The 17,500-nt window shown below is 47.8% G+C and overlaps 1 protein-coding gene across 5 annotated transcripts in view; it reads right to left on the minus strand.

Moving 5' to 3' along the window:
- The window catches only part of LOC113817680 (B-cell lymphoma 6 protein), a 50,726-nt gene that overhangs the window by 4,866 nt on the left and 28,360 nt on the right, over window positions 1-17,500 (minus strand). For 3 of the 5 annotated variants that reach the window (XM_070145361.1, XM_070145359.1, XM_070145358.1), the window contains exons 3-4: window positions 11,046-11,105; window positions 7,404-7,601 (exon numbers count right to left, since the gene is read on the minus strand). In XM_070145361.1, the coding sequence (XP_070001462.1) occupies window positions 7,404-7,601; window positions 11,046-11,105 (258 nt within the window). The remainder of the gene's footprint in view (window positions 1-7,403; window positions 7,602-11,045; window positions 11,106-17,500) is intronic. The other 2 variants (XM_070145362.1, XM_070145360.1) reach the window with 1 other exon arrangement.

The following is a 17,500-nucleotide window of genomic DNA, read 5'->3' on the forward strand; positions in this document are numbered from 1 at the left end:
GAGCAAATTCGATGAATTCGAACCCCAGCGCCCCTCCGACGCGGGCGAGGTCCACCCCCGCCCGACGATCGAAAGGAGGGCGCGGGTCTTTCGCAGCGGAACGGAAGACCAACTCGCAGTGCATCTCGCTCAGGCTTTCTGTCCCGAATGCCTTCGCTCTCGGGACGTCAGGATGGGCGCTGGTCAGGAGGGCGGCTCGTGGGACGGTCGCTCGCCGAGTACTCGGGAGAGGGCCGGCGGGGTTCGAGCGTGGCAAGGCCGTGTCACTACAGTAGTTGAGCAGGGCGCGTATTCTTGGTGTGGGTTCCACACACGCCTCTTACACAAGCTAAGTACACAAAATAGACTCTCAATCATGCACACGGCGGCACACACCACGATGTCGTACCGTTTAGCATCACTCGCTCTTTTTCTCTCGCGCATTCTCTCTCCCTTTTTCTCTGTCTCTTCTCACGTTTATTTTCGTACTCTCTCTTGCCATTCATGCCTACGTTTAGTTTACACACTGGGCACAGACGGAGTGACACCCTGGCAAAGCCGCGGCTCACTACCTGCTAGATGTTGTGACTTCTCACAACCTGTCCAGCTTCTTCGTCTTTTTGTTTATACTTTTTATTACAGTTACAGTGAACTTACAGTCTAAGGAACTTTCGTGACAACCAGTGTAAACTCGTATAAAGGTCGGTTTAAGTACCAAGGCAGCGTGAGTGTGTGGTGACGGGCCAGGGCTACCCCGGGGTGCGCCCTTGCCCTTGCCCAGGCCTGCCCAGCCCGGGCTGTCTCGTACATTCGGGCGGAGCTCACTGGAGACCGATCCTCCTTGACTCCACCGTATTTAACCCTTCACTCCCACTTTATCCAAACAATAACAAAATAATACATTCTCATTAATAATATTAATAATAATAAAATAATGCATGAGGACCCACAGCGCGGAGGGCGAGGTCCAGGGGCATGGCTCGAGCGCGTCTCCCTCTCCCGGCGCACAAGGAGGCAGCCGGCTTAAATAAATACGTACAGTAACAGGAGCTCGAGGTCGGCCGTGCGCCCCGCCCCTTGCGCCCCGCCGTGGCAAACCCTCACCGTTTGAAACTGAGATCCGTGACTTAGAAAGGGTGCAGTTTGAAACTCTTAAACTAATCGGGTGCATCTGAGATTGGTGCGACTATACAATGTTGCGGGTTGGTGAAGGAGGGCCGCTTCGCCACGCTACGGTGACCACCTCTTCGTCTTTGGGATCTGTCCTCCCAGCTCTCACTCTGTGGATGTCTCTTGCTACTCGAGAGCAAGCAAGGTCATCTCCACGTGATCTGGCGAGTTAGAAGTTGTAATGTATGCAAACGAAATGATGCTAGAACGTTAAATCGACGAAGATAAAGCGGGCAAATTAGTCTTTTTAACTGCCAGTGTGTGTAGGCCTATGTAAAAAGAGAGCTCCGTGGGAAGACATACCCGTAGACCTGAGGGACGGTAGCTGGCACAGGCCCCCCTACCTGGTGGTGCATAAGGAGAACCTATAGACTCTCTCATAACAAACTGAGAAAGTCTCTTCCTTAAACAAAACATAAAAACCAAACTGTACAAATTAATAAAATAAAGGCATACCGGTAAAAGTAATAAAACACATAACATACATAACAACCTGGCTCAACATGTAGACTCTAAATGCTGGGTCTCAACAAAGAGAAAAATAATATTAATCAGACGTTTAAAGGTCTGATGTGCCAGCGGGATACTCGTGTCTGCGGCTCTCAGCAGATGGTGAGAAAACAAGGAGTAGGAGAAGAACCAAAAGAAGAAAAAGAGAGAAAGAAAGAAAAAATAAGACTCTAAATGACAAAGAGATAAAAAAGAAACACGTTTCCCTCTTCAAAATGCATCGAGGAAGCAGAGTCTTCGTACAAGAAGGCTGGAAGATTGAGAGGAACGTGTGCATGGAAGGGACAGAGGGGGTCTTATGCCCGTGACGGAGTAATCTCACACTATTGTTATCGCTTACTGTCAGCTCCCGTGACGGCGGATGGTGAACTAACCTACGAAATAAAAACTATCAACATCCTAGTTAAAATATGAGTAGAGTTTGTCTTTCGCCCTAAAATATTAAATAATTTTTTGACTAGTATTGTATGTACTTGGCAGTAGAGATGGTATAAGGTGGTGTTAAGCCTTTAAAGTAATACAACTACGAATCATGAAATGCTGAGCTGAATCCATTGGGACTATGAGACTATGCCTTACTAATGAGATTCTGGTCCATGTGAGCTTCCGTAGACACGAAGCATATATTATATATGTGTATAAATGTATGTACATATGCATATATATATATATATATATATATATATATATATATATATATATACATATATATATATATATATATATATATATATATATATATATGCATATACTGTATTTACGTTATGTACAGTTATATATATACATATAAATGTATACATACATACATACATATATACATACATACATACATATATACATACATATACATATATACTATATATTATATATATACACACATACATATATGTATATATATATATATATATATATATATATATATATATATATATATATACATATATATACATATATATCAAGCCGCAGGCACGAGAAACGAGGTACTGATTGTTTACAAACATATAAAACGAAATAAAAGAAGGAAAACGAACTTCGAAAGTAAATAAGGACACAGGAGAGGGTAAATAAAAAAAAGGAGAAAGACGAGGCAGGACACTCCAACACCCTTTAGCGAGATCCTGTTCCAAAAACCTTTTTTTTTATTTGTGAATTGGAATCTATGGTGTTTTATCTCGTCTCTGGTTCTCTTGTCCTTAAGGGGTTGGATGGGGATGAAGGAGGGGGGGAGGGGAGAAAGGGGAGAAAAGGGGGAGGAATGGACGTGCAAAACAAACTTTTTCAAAAGAATCTATAAAAAAAAGATAAGAGGATTAAATAATGGTAAGAAAATAATATTGGGAAAATGGTGCCGGCTTAACCACTAATTAAAGATTCTCCTATCACAGTTTGTGTTTAGAACAGAAAATCAATAAATACAAAGAATATGGGACACGATTAGGGAAAAAAATAAAGAAATTAAAAAACAGAGAATACAAACAAACCTAGTTCCTATTGCAGAAATATAAAACACTCGAAACATACTCCCAAGGAAACGCACTTGGCTGCGTATCCATAGTAACACAAGTACATCATCATACCAATTTATAATGACGAGATAATAAGTACATTTCAATAATAAGTACACAAGCTTTGGTAAGTCTTTGGGGTCAATGACCTGACTCAGATCCTTCATTGCAACTAAGTACATATAACTGACTCGATAATGTTTATAAAAAGGAAACATTTGGTATCCTGAATTAATTAAAAATCATAACATTATAATATATATCTATGACTCGTTTGAACTCATGGGTTAGTGTTATTTTTAATATAATGTTAGTAGTTACGGTTAGTCATGGGTAACTTTGGTAGCATTTAGCCTGCACTGTCTTTGGACTGAAGGAAAATGCCAAGGAATACAGCGTGGAATGTAGCTGTTAGTCAGTGTTAGCGATGACGTCATGCCGCGGCGAGGCAGGTGTCGGGCCTCAGGCACGTGTGGGCAGCTGCAGCATGTGTGCCGGGGCAGGACGGGCCCGGGGGGACTGGCGCCAAGCCCTTCCGCGGCGCCGGGGGCGTCGCGTCCCCGTCCTCAGCCCCCGCGACCCTCCTGCAGCAGGACGACGCCCTCACGCTAGTGTGGTCGTGGCCGACGAGTTGATGATGACGGAGAGGTCGCCTCCGTCGTCGGCGTAGTGCGGGTGCGACGCCACGATGTGCTCCTTCAGGCGGTACTTCCGGTTGAAGCCTTTGTGGCAGAACGGGCACTTGAAGCTGTTGGGCGCCGTGTGGAGGCGCTCGTGGCGGCGACACGTGCCCGTCTGTGTGAATCGTTTGCCGCAGTACCGACACGGGTACGTCAGCTTGTCCCGCGCCACACCCAGCAGATCGTCACTGTAACACGTCGCCTGCAACCACCGCTAGGTTATTGCCCGTCCTCACGCCAAACCACCCTCTCGACTCCACCAAGGTAGCCCACAACCGCGCATTGCCACACCGGCGTGCACCTGTACGATGCCAAGGTTACGCACATACGTCTCGATCTCGATGTAATGTACACTTGTACACAAACACACTCTGTGTAGAATAATACATCATCAAACATCGCTGGGACCAAGGCAACGTACAAACGCATTTAAACATGGCAATGCATCGGAAAACTCATGAATACTTTAGCCTCCCTGTTGCTGAATAGACGCCGAGCTGAACCGCGGAGAAGAGGCCGTGACCGAGGCGTACTTTCGGACTGGCTCTTCTGACGGAGAGATTTGGCTTCCCGGAGGTGTTCTGTGGCTCCCATCTCGCCCTCCGTCGCATACTGCAGGCTACACTTATGTGAACCGCATGGCATGTCCGATACACTTGGATTCGAACGGAGGTCTTGCTTCAGTCGTGGGGAGGAGGAGGAGGGAAGATGAGGAGAGGAATCGAGGAAATAAAAGAAAGGAAGAAAATAAGATACGTAGATAGATAGAGATTGAGATAGACATAGACAAAGAGAAAGCGAGAGAGAGAGAGAGAGAGAGAGAGAGAGAGAGAGAGAGAGAGAGAGAGAGAGAGAGAGAGAGAGAGAGAGAGAGAGAGAGAAAGAGAGAGAGAGAGAGAGAGAAAGAGAGAGAGAGAGAGAAAAAAAATACAGAAACAGACAGATCGAAAGAGAGACAGCCAAACCGGGAGATCTCAAAGGACACCTCTCCTCCCCTACCAAAAGAATCCTCGGAGTCTCCCAGCCAGACAGGACCCACAGGACACCTCCTTTCCTCCCCTTCCTCCTCCCATCCCTCCCCATCACCCTCCCTCCTTCCCTCCCTCCCCCCAATCCCTGACGAGGAGCAATCCCTGCCAAAGCGCCCCAAGGCAGACGGCAGCTCGGGGTCTTTCCAACACCAGGGGGAAAGCGTCCTATTGATCTGCATTCTTTTAACTCACATGAGTCGAAAATAACAAGGTGGATACATTGGTGGCGTGAGGACGGACTTGTTAGTTTGTACTACACTACTCCTACATAATTATACATGAATTGGGCATCATCAAGTTAGAGTGTTGGTTATATTAATGGTCAGTTAGTTAGCAAAACAACAACAAAAAAAATGATGACTTGAAAAGGTATGATATTAATCATGATCAAGAAAAGCTAAATGGGATTAAGCTGAAATAGCGAGAAAATGGTTAAGTCTAAATCATTAATAAATGTCAACAGTTGGGCCTAACTATGCGACGGCTACTTTGCAGTAACGTTTAGTCACCATCACCCATGCAAGAGTAAAAGGAGATACACTGCTACCACAAAAGCCCTAACGGAAAACATGCCGACGCACGCACACACACACACACACGCATACACTCTCTCTCTCTCTCTCTCTCTCTCTCTCTCTCTCTCTCTCTCTCTCACTCAAACCACAACACAAACACACAAACAAACACAAACTACTGTATATGTATGCATGCAGTTTCGAGTTTCGAGTCTTTTACCTTTAGAATCTCAAGTTCCTAACAGCTAAGTCTCGGTGTTCACAAAGAATGACCTAATCACACACACAAAAAAAAAACAAGCCATGTGACTCATTACCAAAACAAACAATAACAAAACAACAACAAAGGACAAGAACAAGAAAAACATGAACAGACAACCGACAAAGGACAGAAGATTTCGATTCCTTCTTACAACATCGCAACGAGACCCTCAAACAAGCAAGCGATTGTTATCCTACTCGCATTACGTGGGTGTGACGCCCCTGACGCGGTCACCACAGGTCCTGCGTCATCCGCCCACACTTATTGTGATTCCTGCGACCGTGTTCTTGGACGAAAGGCACCCGAGTCTAAGCCCAAAGACTAGTCGGTCAGTCATGCAATTTTCAGACGAACGGAGGAGGGCATCGCCGCATGACCTGGGATGTCATGTGACGCTGATCCACTGAGGCGTTTGAAAAGAACTCACGATGATTGGCGAATCTGACTGAGAGTTGAATGATCGCCCCTTTCGAATAGAGCTTTCAAGCCATTAAAAGTTGAAAGTAACTTATAACTGTTAACAAATCGTTGTTGGTTACAAAATCGTACGATACTACGATATTCTATGGGATCAGGACGTTAAACATTCCCTAAAAATCGAGTCAGACGCGTTGAGAAAAAAAAATATTTAATTTACGGCATATCAGGATGAAGACGCGAAGAAACCGGCGCTCGAACCATATATAACATCAAATAAAACTGTGAAACTGATCGTAAAGAAAGAAAAAAATACAATTACAAACATTTCTCGACTTCTAACAAAATACATCGTCGCGGAATGCCATGAAAAATGTAAACTCGACGCGTTTTTACACCTTAGAATCTGAAGTCGTGAAGTCTTTCTTGGAGATCTGACATCACAGTCACTCCAGCGCCTGGCAACAAACACAAGAGGGGCGGATGGGGGGGGGAGGGGGCAATCAAGGGCCAGGTGTGAAGGCAAGTGCATGCAGCCAACCACTCATGCAACCTGCTAGGGAGTCGAAACGAGTCAAAGGGGCTTTTAGATTCCAATGGCCTTTTCTTCCTGAATGGCTGTTCGGATCTTCTCTCGTTCTGAGCTTAATGGTAAATTTACGAACCGTTTGCATTGAATTTTGGGATGTAAATCGGAATATCTGATGTATATATATTTCAAAAATGTCCTTTTAAATCATATAAAACAAATAAATCAACTGCCAAGCCCTATACGAAGAATAAACCTAAGATAAAACGATGCAAAACGTCTCTAAAAGTACTACGACACAGAGTTTAAAATCCTATTCGGTCTGGGACTCAGTGCTTTGTTATTTTTTATGTATTAATTCCTTTTCTTAAGCGGAAGGGGGGGTATTATCTAGAACTGGGCATATGATTTGACTCTTAGAATTAGATGCGATTATTATTATTATTATTATTATCATTATTATTATTAGTCTGCTGCAAATCGCCCAAGAGGAGAAACCTTGTGTGAAGAAGCACAAAACAGGAGCTCGAGATTAGAATGCCGAGTGCCCAGACGAGATGGATTATCAAACCCTGTGTTATATCCTTCCTTCAACCTTAGAACCGAGCTAACACGTCCCACACATGTCAGTCTGGAGAGTCGTCGACCACACCTCAGACGAAGGTCCCCCGATAATCTCAAAAGAGTCATGGGACCCCACGTGCCTCCACCCCCAACCCCTGCTTTCACCCGGGGGTCGTACTACTCGCAAGGACCTCCCTGCCTCCTACAACCCAACGACCCGCGTCAAGTCGTGGCGCCTTACCAAGGATCCGTCCTCACTCTCCCCTATGCCGGAGTTGGGGTCGTCGCTGAAGGAGTTGTTGTCGTCGAGCGGGTCCTCCTCCTCGACCTTGACCTCGTGGGAAGGCGTCGAGTTGCCCGAGGTGACGGTGGCCGCCAAGCCCCCGACGCTGGAGACCAGATACACGGGGTGCGGGGAGTCGCCGCTGATGTATCCTTCCTGCAGGCACATTGGGGAAGAATATGCTGTTAGTGTTTGCGCTTCAATACACGGATGGAAAAGTCACACTCAACACACTCATTCCCTTAACACACACTGCTCGCGCACTCAATCACACACACACACACACACACACACACACACACACACACACACACACACACACACACACACACACACACACACACACACACACACACACACAGCAATACAAGAACATAAAATTGTATCAAACGCCTCCTTTATATATACACAAAATCTCTTCAAACATCTGATCAGAGATAAAAAGTTAAAAATATATAAATATTCATCCACATGCAAAATAAAGAAAAAAAAGTCCAAAACATCTAAATTGACGTGCAAAATAATCACACGACAGGCTAATATAAACTTCATTTCAGTATTTCACGACAAAGCATGCAGAGTTACTTGCATACAACGAAACTTATAAACTTATAACGTAAAGGCGTGGACGATATGGAGCATGACACAGTGACTTTACAACGAAAATTACTTCTACACTGGAAATTGGATTAAATATGTGAAGCAGAGATATAAACAGGCAATAAATATTTACACTTAATGAGATATGCCAGCAGAGTCACTGGCAAAAATCTTGAGGAAAAGCATCGGATAATTTCGTCGTTATAATATGTAACAAAAATAAAGTGAAAATGATGATAATAATGAAGATAATAATGATGATAATAATGATAATAACAATGATAATAATAATGATAATAATAATAATAATAACAAAAACTAATAACAAATAATAGCAATAACGATAATGATAACAATAATGGTAATAATAAAAATTAACTATACAAATGAAAATAACAAAACAATAAATTAATAATAATTGAAATAGCATCAGTGACAAGTGACTAATGACAAATAATAACAATAACGATAATGATAATAACAAAAATGATAATATTAAAGAAAACAATAACTATAATAATAAAAATAACAAAACAACAACAAACAACAATAACTAGAATAACATAAAAAATAATAACAAAACAATAACACTAAAGATAATAACATTAAATATCAACACAGTTACACTTAACGATCAAAATGACATCATAACAATTAATAAATAATAACAAAGAACGAACTGCATCACAGACACAGCCTCCGCACGCGAGCCAGATCAGAGACAGATCACTGCTTGCAATTGCACTGCCGTATTCGCAATGCCAAAATCTGGTCTGTTAATTGATTTTGCTTCTCATCTTTACACATTTTGGCACAACTCAGTCTAAGCTGCTAAAGGGATACCAAAAAGTACGGAATGCGTGTTTGTGTGTGTGTGTGTGTGTGTGTGTGTGTGTGTGTGTGTGTGTGTGTGTGTGTGTGTGTGTGTGTGTGTGTGTGTGTGTGTGTGTGTGTGTGTGTGTGTGTGTGGTGTGTGTGTGCGTGTGTGTGCGTGTATGTGTGTGTGTGTGTGTGTGTGTGTGTGTGTGTGTGTGTGTGTGTGTGTGTGTGTGTGTGTGTGTGTGTGTGTGTGCATGCGCGTGTGTGTCTTTGTACTGTACTCATAAAACAAACATGAGTAACAAACTGAACTGAAAATAGTGCAACTAATAACAAAAAAACAACAACAACAATAATTCGACAAACAAAACGGTGGACAAACATACTACACTTTACCAACACTACATACAACAACTTGGACGAACAAATAAGAAAATGCGAACAAAGATGTGGACACAACCACAGCAATCGCATAGAACCCATACGATATTCACTACTCTATTCGCAAAAATCATCGCTCAGTCTGATCGAACCCTTCTGGGACCACGTGACTCCTGCTCTGTTTACTCCGCCACCGACAAGCAACAGATCAATTAGATAAACAGATAATTAGCGACGATTGCCGGTCACATAAGTTCCAAAAACTTCATTGTCTCGGAGTAACTGTGCTTCCCTCTGGATAATTAAGTGGATAGCGTATTGTTAGCAAGAAGTAAGTGTTATTAACTGAACTGAACGTGTTAACCGAACTGGCGGGCGTGGAAGGTAAGACCCAACTGCCCAATTGGACTGTCCTGTGCATTTAACGGCGAGGGAGTCAACGTTTTACCCCCGAAGGTCTACCGTCACATTAGCGGGACCCGTGCAAGAGCTTGTCATAAATACAAAGTGTCAGGAACAATTAGTAATACAGGCAATATCAATAACCATTAGCGATATAGGCAATGTTAGTACCCCTTGGCAATGTGGGCAATATTAGTACTATTAGTTTCAATATTAGTAATATTAGTTCCGATGTTAGTAACTGCGGTCTGACGGTCGTCCCAGAAGGCACCAGATCAGACGGGCGATGCGTTTAGTATACACCTGGGTTCTTCTAACAAGCAATGGACAGGTAAAGGTACGGGCAGGAGGTGAGGAAAAGGGAGAGAAAGGGAGACGAAGGAGAGACGAAGGGAGACAAAGGAGAGACAAAAGAGAGACAAAGGAGAGACGAAGGGAGACCAAGGGAGACAAAGAGACGAAGGGATAACACAGAACGTCGGTAAGGGAAGGGAAAGTGAGACAAAAGGGTCAAGCGGATTGTGAATTTGAATAGGAGGAATACGCGGATTCTTAGAGGAAAATGTAAGAAAATAAAAAAAAGAGTTGAAAAAGTGTAGGTAAAATCCAATTTGAATAGGAGGATGGTTACGTAAGGTCTTATAGGAAAGTGCAAGAAAATAACAAGAGCTGAAAAGTGTTGGCAAATCCAAGTAGTAAAGTTTAGCGGGGGGAGGAGGGCAAGGAGAGGGAGAGGAGGAGGAGGAGGACGGGGGGGAGGGGGTCAGCAGGTGGCAGGGTTGTGGCAAGAACGTGAGAGATAAGGCTTGGATCCTGATGCCCCATAAAAACAACGTGGGGGGAAACGTGCCTCTGACAAAACAAAGTCAAACTAAATAATGATGTCTTTTCATTTCGAAAACGATTGCAATCAGAGTGCATCGTGGGGCCGAGATTTTATTATTTTTTTGAATACTCGCTGCTACCCCGAGGCTGCAGCGGTGACATGTGCAATGGAGTTGCTACAAGACCCGATCCAGCGTGCAAAGTTAAGCCTTGTTGGGGTTACACAAGAGGCTTGGGAAGCAATACATACAGGACTTAAAACAAATGTGTACAAGGAGATTTACTTCACTCGGCGTGCGAAAGCGTAATTCGCATTTCACTGCATTTTATTCAAGGTCTCGAACGTTCTATGGAAGTGATCAGTTTCTCCGGCATATGCAATTTGCAAACTTTAACAGAGGCAATAACCTGGGGAGGGTAATGAGGAAAGCGAGGAAGAGGAACGCTCTGCAGAGAGGGAGTTTGAGCTTAATATTTGGGGATGCGAGGGGACGAGGGGAGGGGAGGGAAGGGGAGTGAGGTGAGACGGGGCCGAACACGGGGCTTCAGAATCCAGGGTTGTGATGGACTTACAATGAAAGTGGTCTTGGAGTCGTCCTGCGCCCGGTCTAACTCGATCACATTCTGTGGTACCTAAAACAAGGCCCGGAGATCAGACACATGCTGCTGTTTGAGAGTGGTGTTCTTAAGCTCTTTGTTATGCATCTGACTCGTGGTTTGATTTTACAAGAACACTGGAAGGATTCTACGTCAGTTATGGTACATCTGGCGTGTGATATTTGGTGTGATAATCCCTTAGAGTCTGTTACAAAATCACAGACGGAAAAAAAATTACATTTTCTCGTTTTATTCTGATATTCCGGGAGATAAGAAGACAAAATAAGGTGCAACCCAAACCAGAGAGGCTCCACAGTCATGGAGACTGAATCTGCGTAAAACACTTTACATAAAACAACTGTGGATAAGCAACGTTCCATACATATTTTTCTTTTTCTTTCTCTCTCTTACCTCGAAAAAAATGAGATAAAAATTGACAACCAAATACCCCCCCCCCAAAAAAAAAAAAAAAAAAAAATGTCAACGCAAATAAGAAACAAAACAGGCGAATTCAGCGTTGAGAACTCTACACGAAAGCCCGACACAACCCGTGCGTTGCTCTGCCTTAGATCCCCGGCAAAGTCCTCTCCGCTCTCACACCTGTGCTCCCTGATACTGCCATAACAGTGCAGTTGTTATGAGCGCTGTTGCTGCCAATGCTATTAATGGTAAACAGTCGTTGAGTGTGGATGTGCGTGTGGCAGGACATAGATTGAGAATGAGAGAGAGAATGAGAGAATGAGAATGAGAGAGAGAGAGAGAGAGAGAGAGAGAGAGAGAGAGAGAGAGAGAGAGAGAGAGAGAGAGAGAGAGAGAGAGAGAGAGAGAGAGAGAGAGAGAGAGAGAGAGAGAGAGAGAGAGAGAGAGAGAGAGAGAGAGAGAGAGAGAGAGAGAGAGAGAGAGAGAGAGAGAGAGAGAGAGAGAGAGAGAGAGAGAGAGAGAGAGAGAGAGAGAGAGAGAGAGAGAGAGAAAGTTATCTCGGTATGGGTAAATCACATGTGTTCGGGGGTGCAGGAGGATAGAGGAAGGGGGGAGGGGAGTGGAGGGTGGACAATAGACAGGCCTCTCGCCTCCCGCCACCTCCTCCTGGCCCTCCCCCACCCCGCCCCCCCGTCCCCCCACACGGAAGTCCGCGCCCTGGTGAGGGGAAGCCCCACGACACGGACCCGCCACCGCCGACTTAACGAGGGGACAAGGGCGCTGCGACTGCAAGGCGAAATGAATAAATTGCAAAAGCTGTACACTTCCCCTTCGCCATCGGATCAGCTGGAGAACGAGCTGGCAGCAGACCGCGACGCCGAGAAAGGGGGGGGGGAGAGAGAGAGGAAGATGGAACACGCGACGGAACACTATCGAACATCGGGTGAACACCAAGTGAACATCGAGTGAACATTGTACTAGGTTATAGCAACACCGTCCATCCAGCTACAGCGGCTCTAGGAAGCTGCAGTCGGGGCATAAACGAACTAAAAGCACATCAGTGTCTGTGCTGAGTACACGTGCAGCGGCGGTAGTGGGGCAGGGTAGGTGGCAGGAGGGTGGCAAGGTGGGGAATGTGAGTGCAGGTGTGGTGGTAGAAGGTACTGCGCTGGAAGAGGGCGAATAAGGTGTGTACGTATAAGTGAGTGAGTGTGTGCGTGTGCGTGTGTGTGCGTTGCGGATCTGCCTCGCTTGGCACGCGTCACCACTACCACCCTGATCCGCTCCCCCCCCCTCCTCCCGACCCCCTGCCCCCCTCTTAAACAAGCTGCCCGGTCTCCCCTCCTTTCCTCCGCCCCACGTGCACCCGGGGATCAATACAGTGACCCACGGGGCGCGTCATCCCCTAGGCACCACTGCTAGGGTAGCCTCTCGCCCCATTCCTCCTGGCTGACCCCTCTAGGCACGCCAGCCCTCTTTCGCACTCCCCTCCCCGCGCCCCCTTTCCCCTCTGCCTCCGACGAAGGCGACGGCGCTGGCGTGGGTTAAAGGCCCGGCTCCTGGCACGGCTGGGAGACCGCATTACCTTGGATAGCTGCCCGGCTTTGGCCGAGATAAAAGCAAAACCTCTCGCGGAGCAAACGACTGAACGAATAAACAGCCCGCAGTCTATTTTCCGAATATCTGGATGAATCTCAGATCAGCGGAAGGCAACGGCGACGTCTCGACACAGCCCCGGCGTCGGAAAAACGGCGGCGGAGTTGAGATTGAGCCGAGCTAGCAACGAGGAAGGGTTGAGGGAGGCCTATGAAAGAGCGACGAAGTGACCACGCAGAAAGAGCTCGCAGCGCGTGGGTCTACGTGGATGTGAGCAAAGCGGATAAAAATACAGCCACCGGTCGCGGGTGCACACGTCAGGGGATCCCCCGGGGTCAACAGGACGGGTCTATTCCCTATGAATCATCGAAATTATCATGTCCTCCTGTGGTTGTGAGGGAAGAGGGGGAGGAGGGAGGGAGGGAGGGGAGAGGGGATGGACGCGAGGGTCGGCGCACTGCTGGGTTGTAAGGGTCGAGTGGCCACATGCCTGGTGTTGGGGTGGGGCGGGGGGGAAGAGGGGGGGAGGGGGCGGTGAGACGAGGGAATGGAACAGAAGAGAAGTGAGGGGGGGGGAGGGGGAGGGGTGAGTTGGCACGAGCCAGGCTGTGCTGGAGCCGCTGCCCGCCACCGCCACCACCTTCCACACCCACGATCAATACAACCAACAGAGTACCCGGGCACAACTCCGCTCTGCTCCCTTACCTCGGAGAGCCCTTCCTCTGGCCATTAACGCCGCCTGGAACATCAACTCACATCTTCACCCGAGACATCCCCGCCGGCCCCTCTCGGCGTCGCCATGGCCTCGCCGCCGACGGAGCCACGGCGAAGGCACCTTTCGGAAGGACTGTGCCACCGCGAGGAGCGAGGACTTCAACCCTGCTTGTAATGCGACCTTCTCTACCTCGCCTCCCTCCCTCCCTCCCTTCCTCGCCTACCTCCCTCCCTTCCTCGCCTCCCTCCCTCCCTTCCTCCCTCGCCTCCCTCCCTCCCTTCCTCGCCTCCCTCCCTCCCTTCCTCGCCTCCCTCCCTCCCTTCGTCGCCTACCTCCCTCCCTCCCTTCCTCGCCTCCCTCCCTCCCTTCCTCGCCTCCCTCCCTCCCTTCCTCGCCTCCCTCCCTCCCTCTCCTCCTCCCTCCCTCCCTCCCTTTCCCTCTCCCCGGCACTCCGCATCACCCAGGCACTGAAGTAAGTGTGTGCGCTCTTTTCTCGTAAACATGTGATTGCCGTCACATCTCTGGTTATCATCATCAACTCTTCTGTCTCACTCCCTTGTCTCTCCTCATTGCCCTTCCACCTTTTCCTTATCTGTGCTTCTCTTTCTCTTTCCCTCCCATTCCCTCCTCCTCCCTGTATCTCCCTCTCCCTCTCCCATCTCCTTCTCTCTCTCCATATTCTCCTTCTTCTCTCTCTTCTCCCTCTCTATTTATATATCCCCTATTCTCCTTCCACCAACTCTCTCCATCTCCTTCTTCTCTCTCTCTTCTCCCTCTCTATTTATATATCCCCTCTTCTCCTCCTGCTTTTACCTCGCTTTCACCCTCAGCCTCACTCACTCTCACCTTCACCCTCACCCACTTCCCCCCCCCCCCATCTCTCTCCCTCTCCATCTCCTTCTCTCTCTCCTCTCCCTCTCTATCTATCTATCCCCTCTTCTCCCCCTTCTGTTCTTACCTCGCCCTCGCCCTCTCCCTCACCCTCTCTCACCCTCTTCCTCTTCCTCTCCTCTCTCTCCCTCTCCAACTCCTTCTTCTCTCTCTCCTCTCCCTCTCTATCTATCTATCCCCTTTTCTCCTCCTTCTGCTTTTACCTCGCTCTCACCCTCACCCTCACCCACTCCTTCTCCCTCACCCTCACCCCCCACCCCACCCATTCTCAAAGTTCACCCGCGACTGTTCATTTCACCGTCGCTCCCCGGACGTCCACCTCCTGGACTTATCTTTCCGCCAGGCTCCCATCTCGCTCTCCCGCTCCTCCTCCACGCCCCCCGAACACAGCCGGCGAACCTCCGTCACATCCTGAAGCCTCGAACATTCAACGGCCATAAAGATTCGTTCCTTTCGCCTTCCCTTTTCCCTCCTGATTTCTATTTATATCTATGGGAGCCTTGGTGACTAGGCGAGGGGCACTGGGTGATCAATGCCATTAGGGAAGTCAGATGGAATACTTACAATGCCGCGTGTAAGTGGGTCTGAGATCACAGAATACGTTATCATATTTATCTTATTCTTTCGCAGCTTTCACAGGTAACAAAACAGCCGGATCATCTTTCGTGACCATCCAAAACAATCAAAAAAGGCCTCTCATCCATAGCTATTATACTTATCTAAACATATCTTCCACTACCATCATACAACACAAGATATCACAATATCCCACAACATAAGAGAGAATAAAACAGGGAAAGATACTGTACCGAGGTGACAATATCCCACAATATAAGAGAGAATAAAACAGGCAATGGCACTGTACCGAAGTGACAATATCCCACACCATAAGAGAGAATAAAACAAAGACACTGTACCGAAGTGACAATATCCCACACCATAAGAAAGAGAGAATAAAACAAAGACACTGTACCGAAGTGACAATAACCCACAACATAAGAGAGAATAAAACAGACACTGTACCGAAGTGACAATATCCCACACCATAAGAAAGAGAGAATAAAGCAGACAAAGACACTGTACCGAGGTGACAGTATCCCACAGCATAAGAAAGAGAGAATAAAACAGACAAAGACACTGTACCGAAGTGAAACTAACAGGGCACAGTGACCGCATCTGACGCCAAGGGTACCTGAAGCACCCCCCGCGTTGCACTGCCACGGCCGGCACTCTACGGTAACGAAGGGCCGAGTTTCACAACTCCCTCTCCAGTCGAGCCAAATTACTTGTCATGGAAGTCTCCGCGTCTACCCCTCTCTCTCTCTCTCTCTCTCTCTCTCTCTCTCTCTCTCTCTCTCTCTCTCTCTCTCTCTCTCTCTCTCTCTCTCTCTCTCTCTCTCTCTCTCTTTTCTAGCTCTCTCTCTATCTCGCTCTATCTCTATTTATATCTATATCTATCTACCTATCTTTCTTTCTTTCTCCCTCTACCTCTGATTCTTTTTCTACCTCTACCTCCCCATCTCCCTCTCTTTCTCCTCTTCTTTACTTCCGTTTCTATTTTTTCCTTCTCTTTCTTTTTCTTCCTCTGTCTCTCTCCTTCTTCCCTGCCACCATCTTCCTCTCCCTCTTTTCCTCTCTTCCTCGCGTCCCTCCCCTTACCCCTCAACCTCTTCCTCTATCTCATTCTCCCTCTCTCCATCGCGTCCTTCTTCCTCTCCATCTCCCCCTCTTCCTCGCGTCCTTCTTCCTCTCCCTCTCTTTCTCGCGTCCTTCTTCCTCTCCCTCTCTTCCTCTTCTCCTCTTGTCCCTCTGCTTCCCCCTCAACCTCTCCCTCTACCTCATTCTCCTTCTCCCTCTCCATCTCCCCTCCCTGTCCCTCTCTCCCCCTGTCCCTGTCCCTGTCCCTGTCCCTCTCTCCCTCTCCCCCCTGTCCCTGTCCCTCTCGTCCTTCTCCCTCTCTCCCCCCTGTCCCTCTCCCTCTCTCCCTCGCGTCCCTCTGCTTCTCCCTCTCGCGTGCGTGCTGGTGGCTGCGTGGTCTCACTCAGGAGGGCATCTTCGTCGCGGTGGCTCGGTCTGGAGGGACGCCACGCCACCGTCCCATCTTTTGGCAGCAGCCGTTAGACCCGGTGCCAGCCTGCTCCGGGGACCGAATATACTGCCTCATGGACCGAATTCCGTGCCTGGGAAGTGTATCTGCGGTCTTCGGGTCTCCTGGAGACCGAAAGGGACCAGTTGGCTTAAGCGTGTTTTCCGTACCGGGGAAGGAGGGAGGAAGGGAGAAAAGGAAGGGAAATATTCACTAACTTTCAGCTTTTCAATTGGCCTGAGGAAAGATGCTCCAGTGTGTGTGTGTGTGTGTGTGTGTGTGTGTGTGTGTGTGTGTGTGTGTGTGTGTGTGTGTGTGTGTGTGTGTGTGTGTGTGTGTGTGTGTGTGTGTGTGCGCGTGCGTGCGTGTGTCTGTGTGTGTGTGAGGCTCACGAGCTGAAGTCACGCGAAAAAAAGAGATGCGGGGTTTAAATGTCCTCCCGCAGCCCGCCGGGCGTCCCCTGCCCATTACGTATTTAAATGCCCAATCCGTGCTATGACGTAGTTAAAGGCCAGCCAACAGCTTCCAGAGATGACGACGCCACGTTATTGGGCGGCGTGTGAGGGGAGAGGGAGGTATGGCGAGGGGCGAGGGGCGAGGGGCGGGGTGGGGGGGAGGGGGTAGTATGGGCTCTGCTGGCGGTAGGGGGCAGCGAGGCGGGCTGGGTCGTGTACCCCTGCCCCTCCCCCCCACCCCCCATAATCAATACTGCCCACGCGCCAC

The sequence above is a fragment of the Penaeus vannamei genome, chromosome 33 (genome assembly GCF_042767895.1).
Source record: "Penaeus vannamei isolate JL-2024 chromosome 33, ASM4276789v1, whole genome shotgun sequence".
In the NCBI taxonomy this organism is placed as follows: Eukaryota; Metazoa; Arthropoda; class Malacostraca; order Decapoda; family Penaeidae; genus Penaeus; species Penaeus vannamei.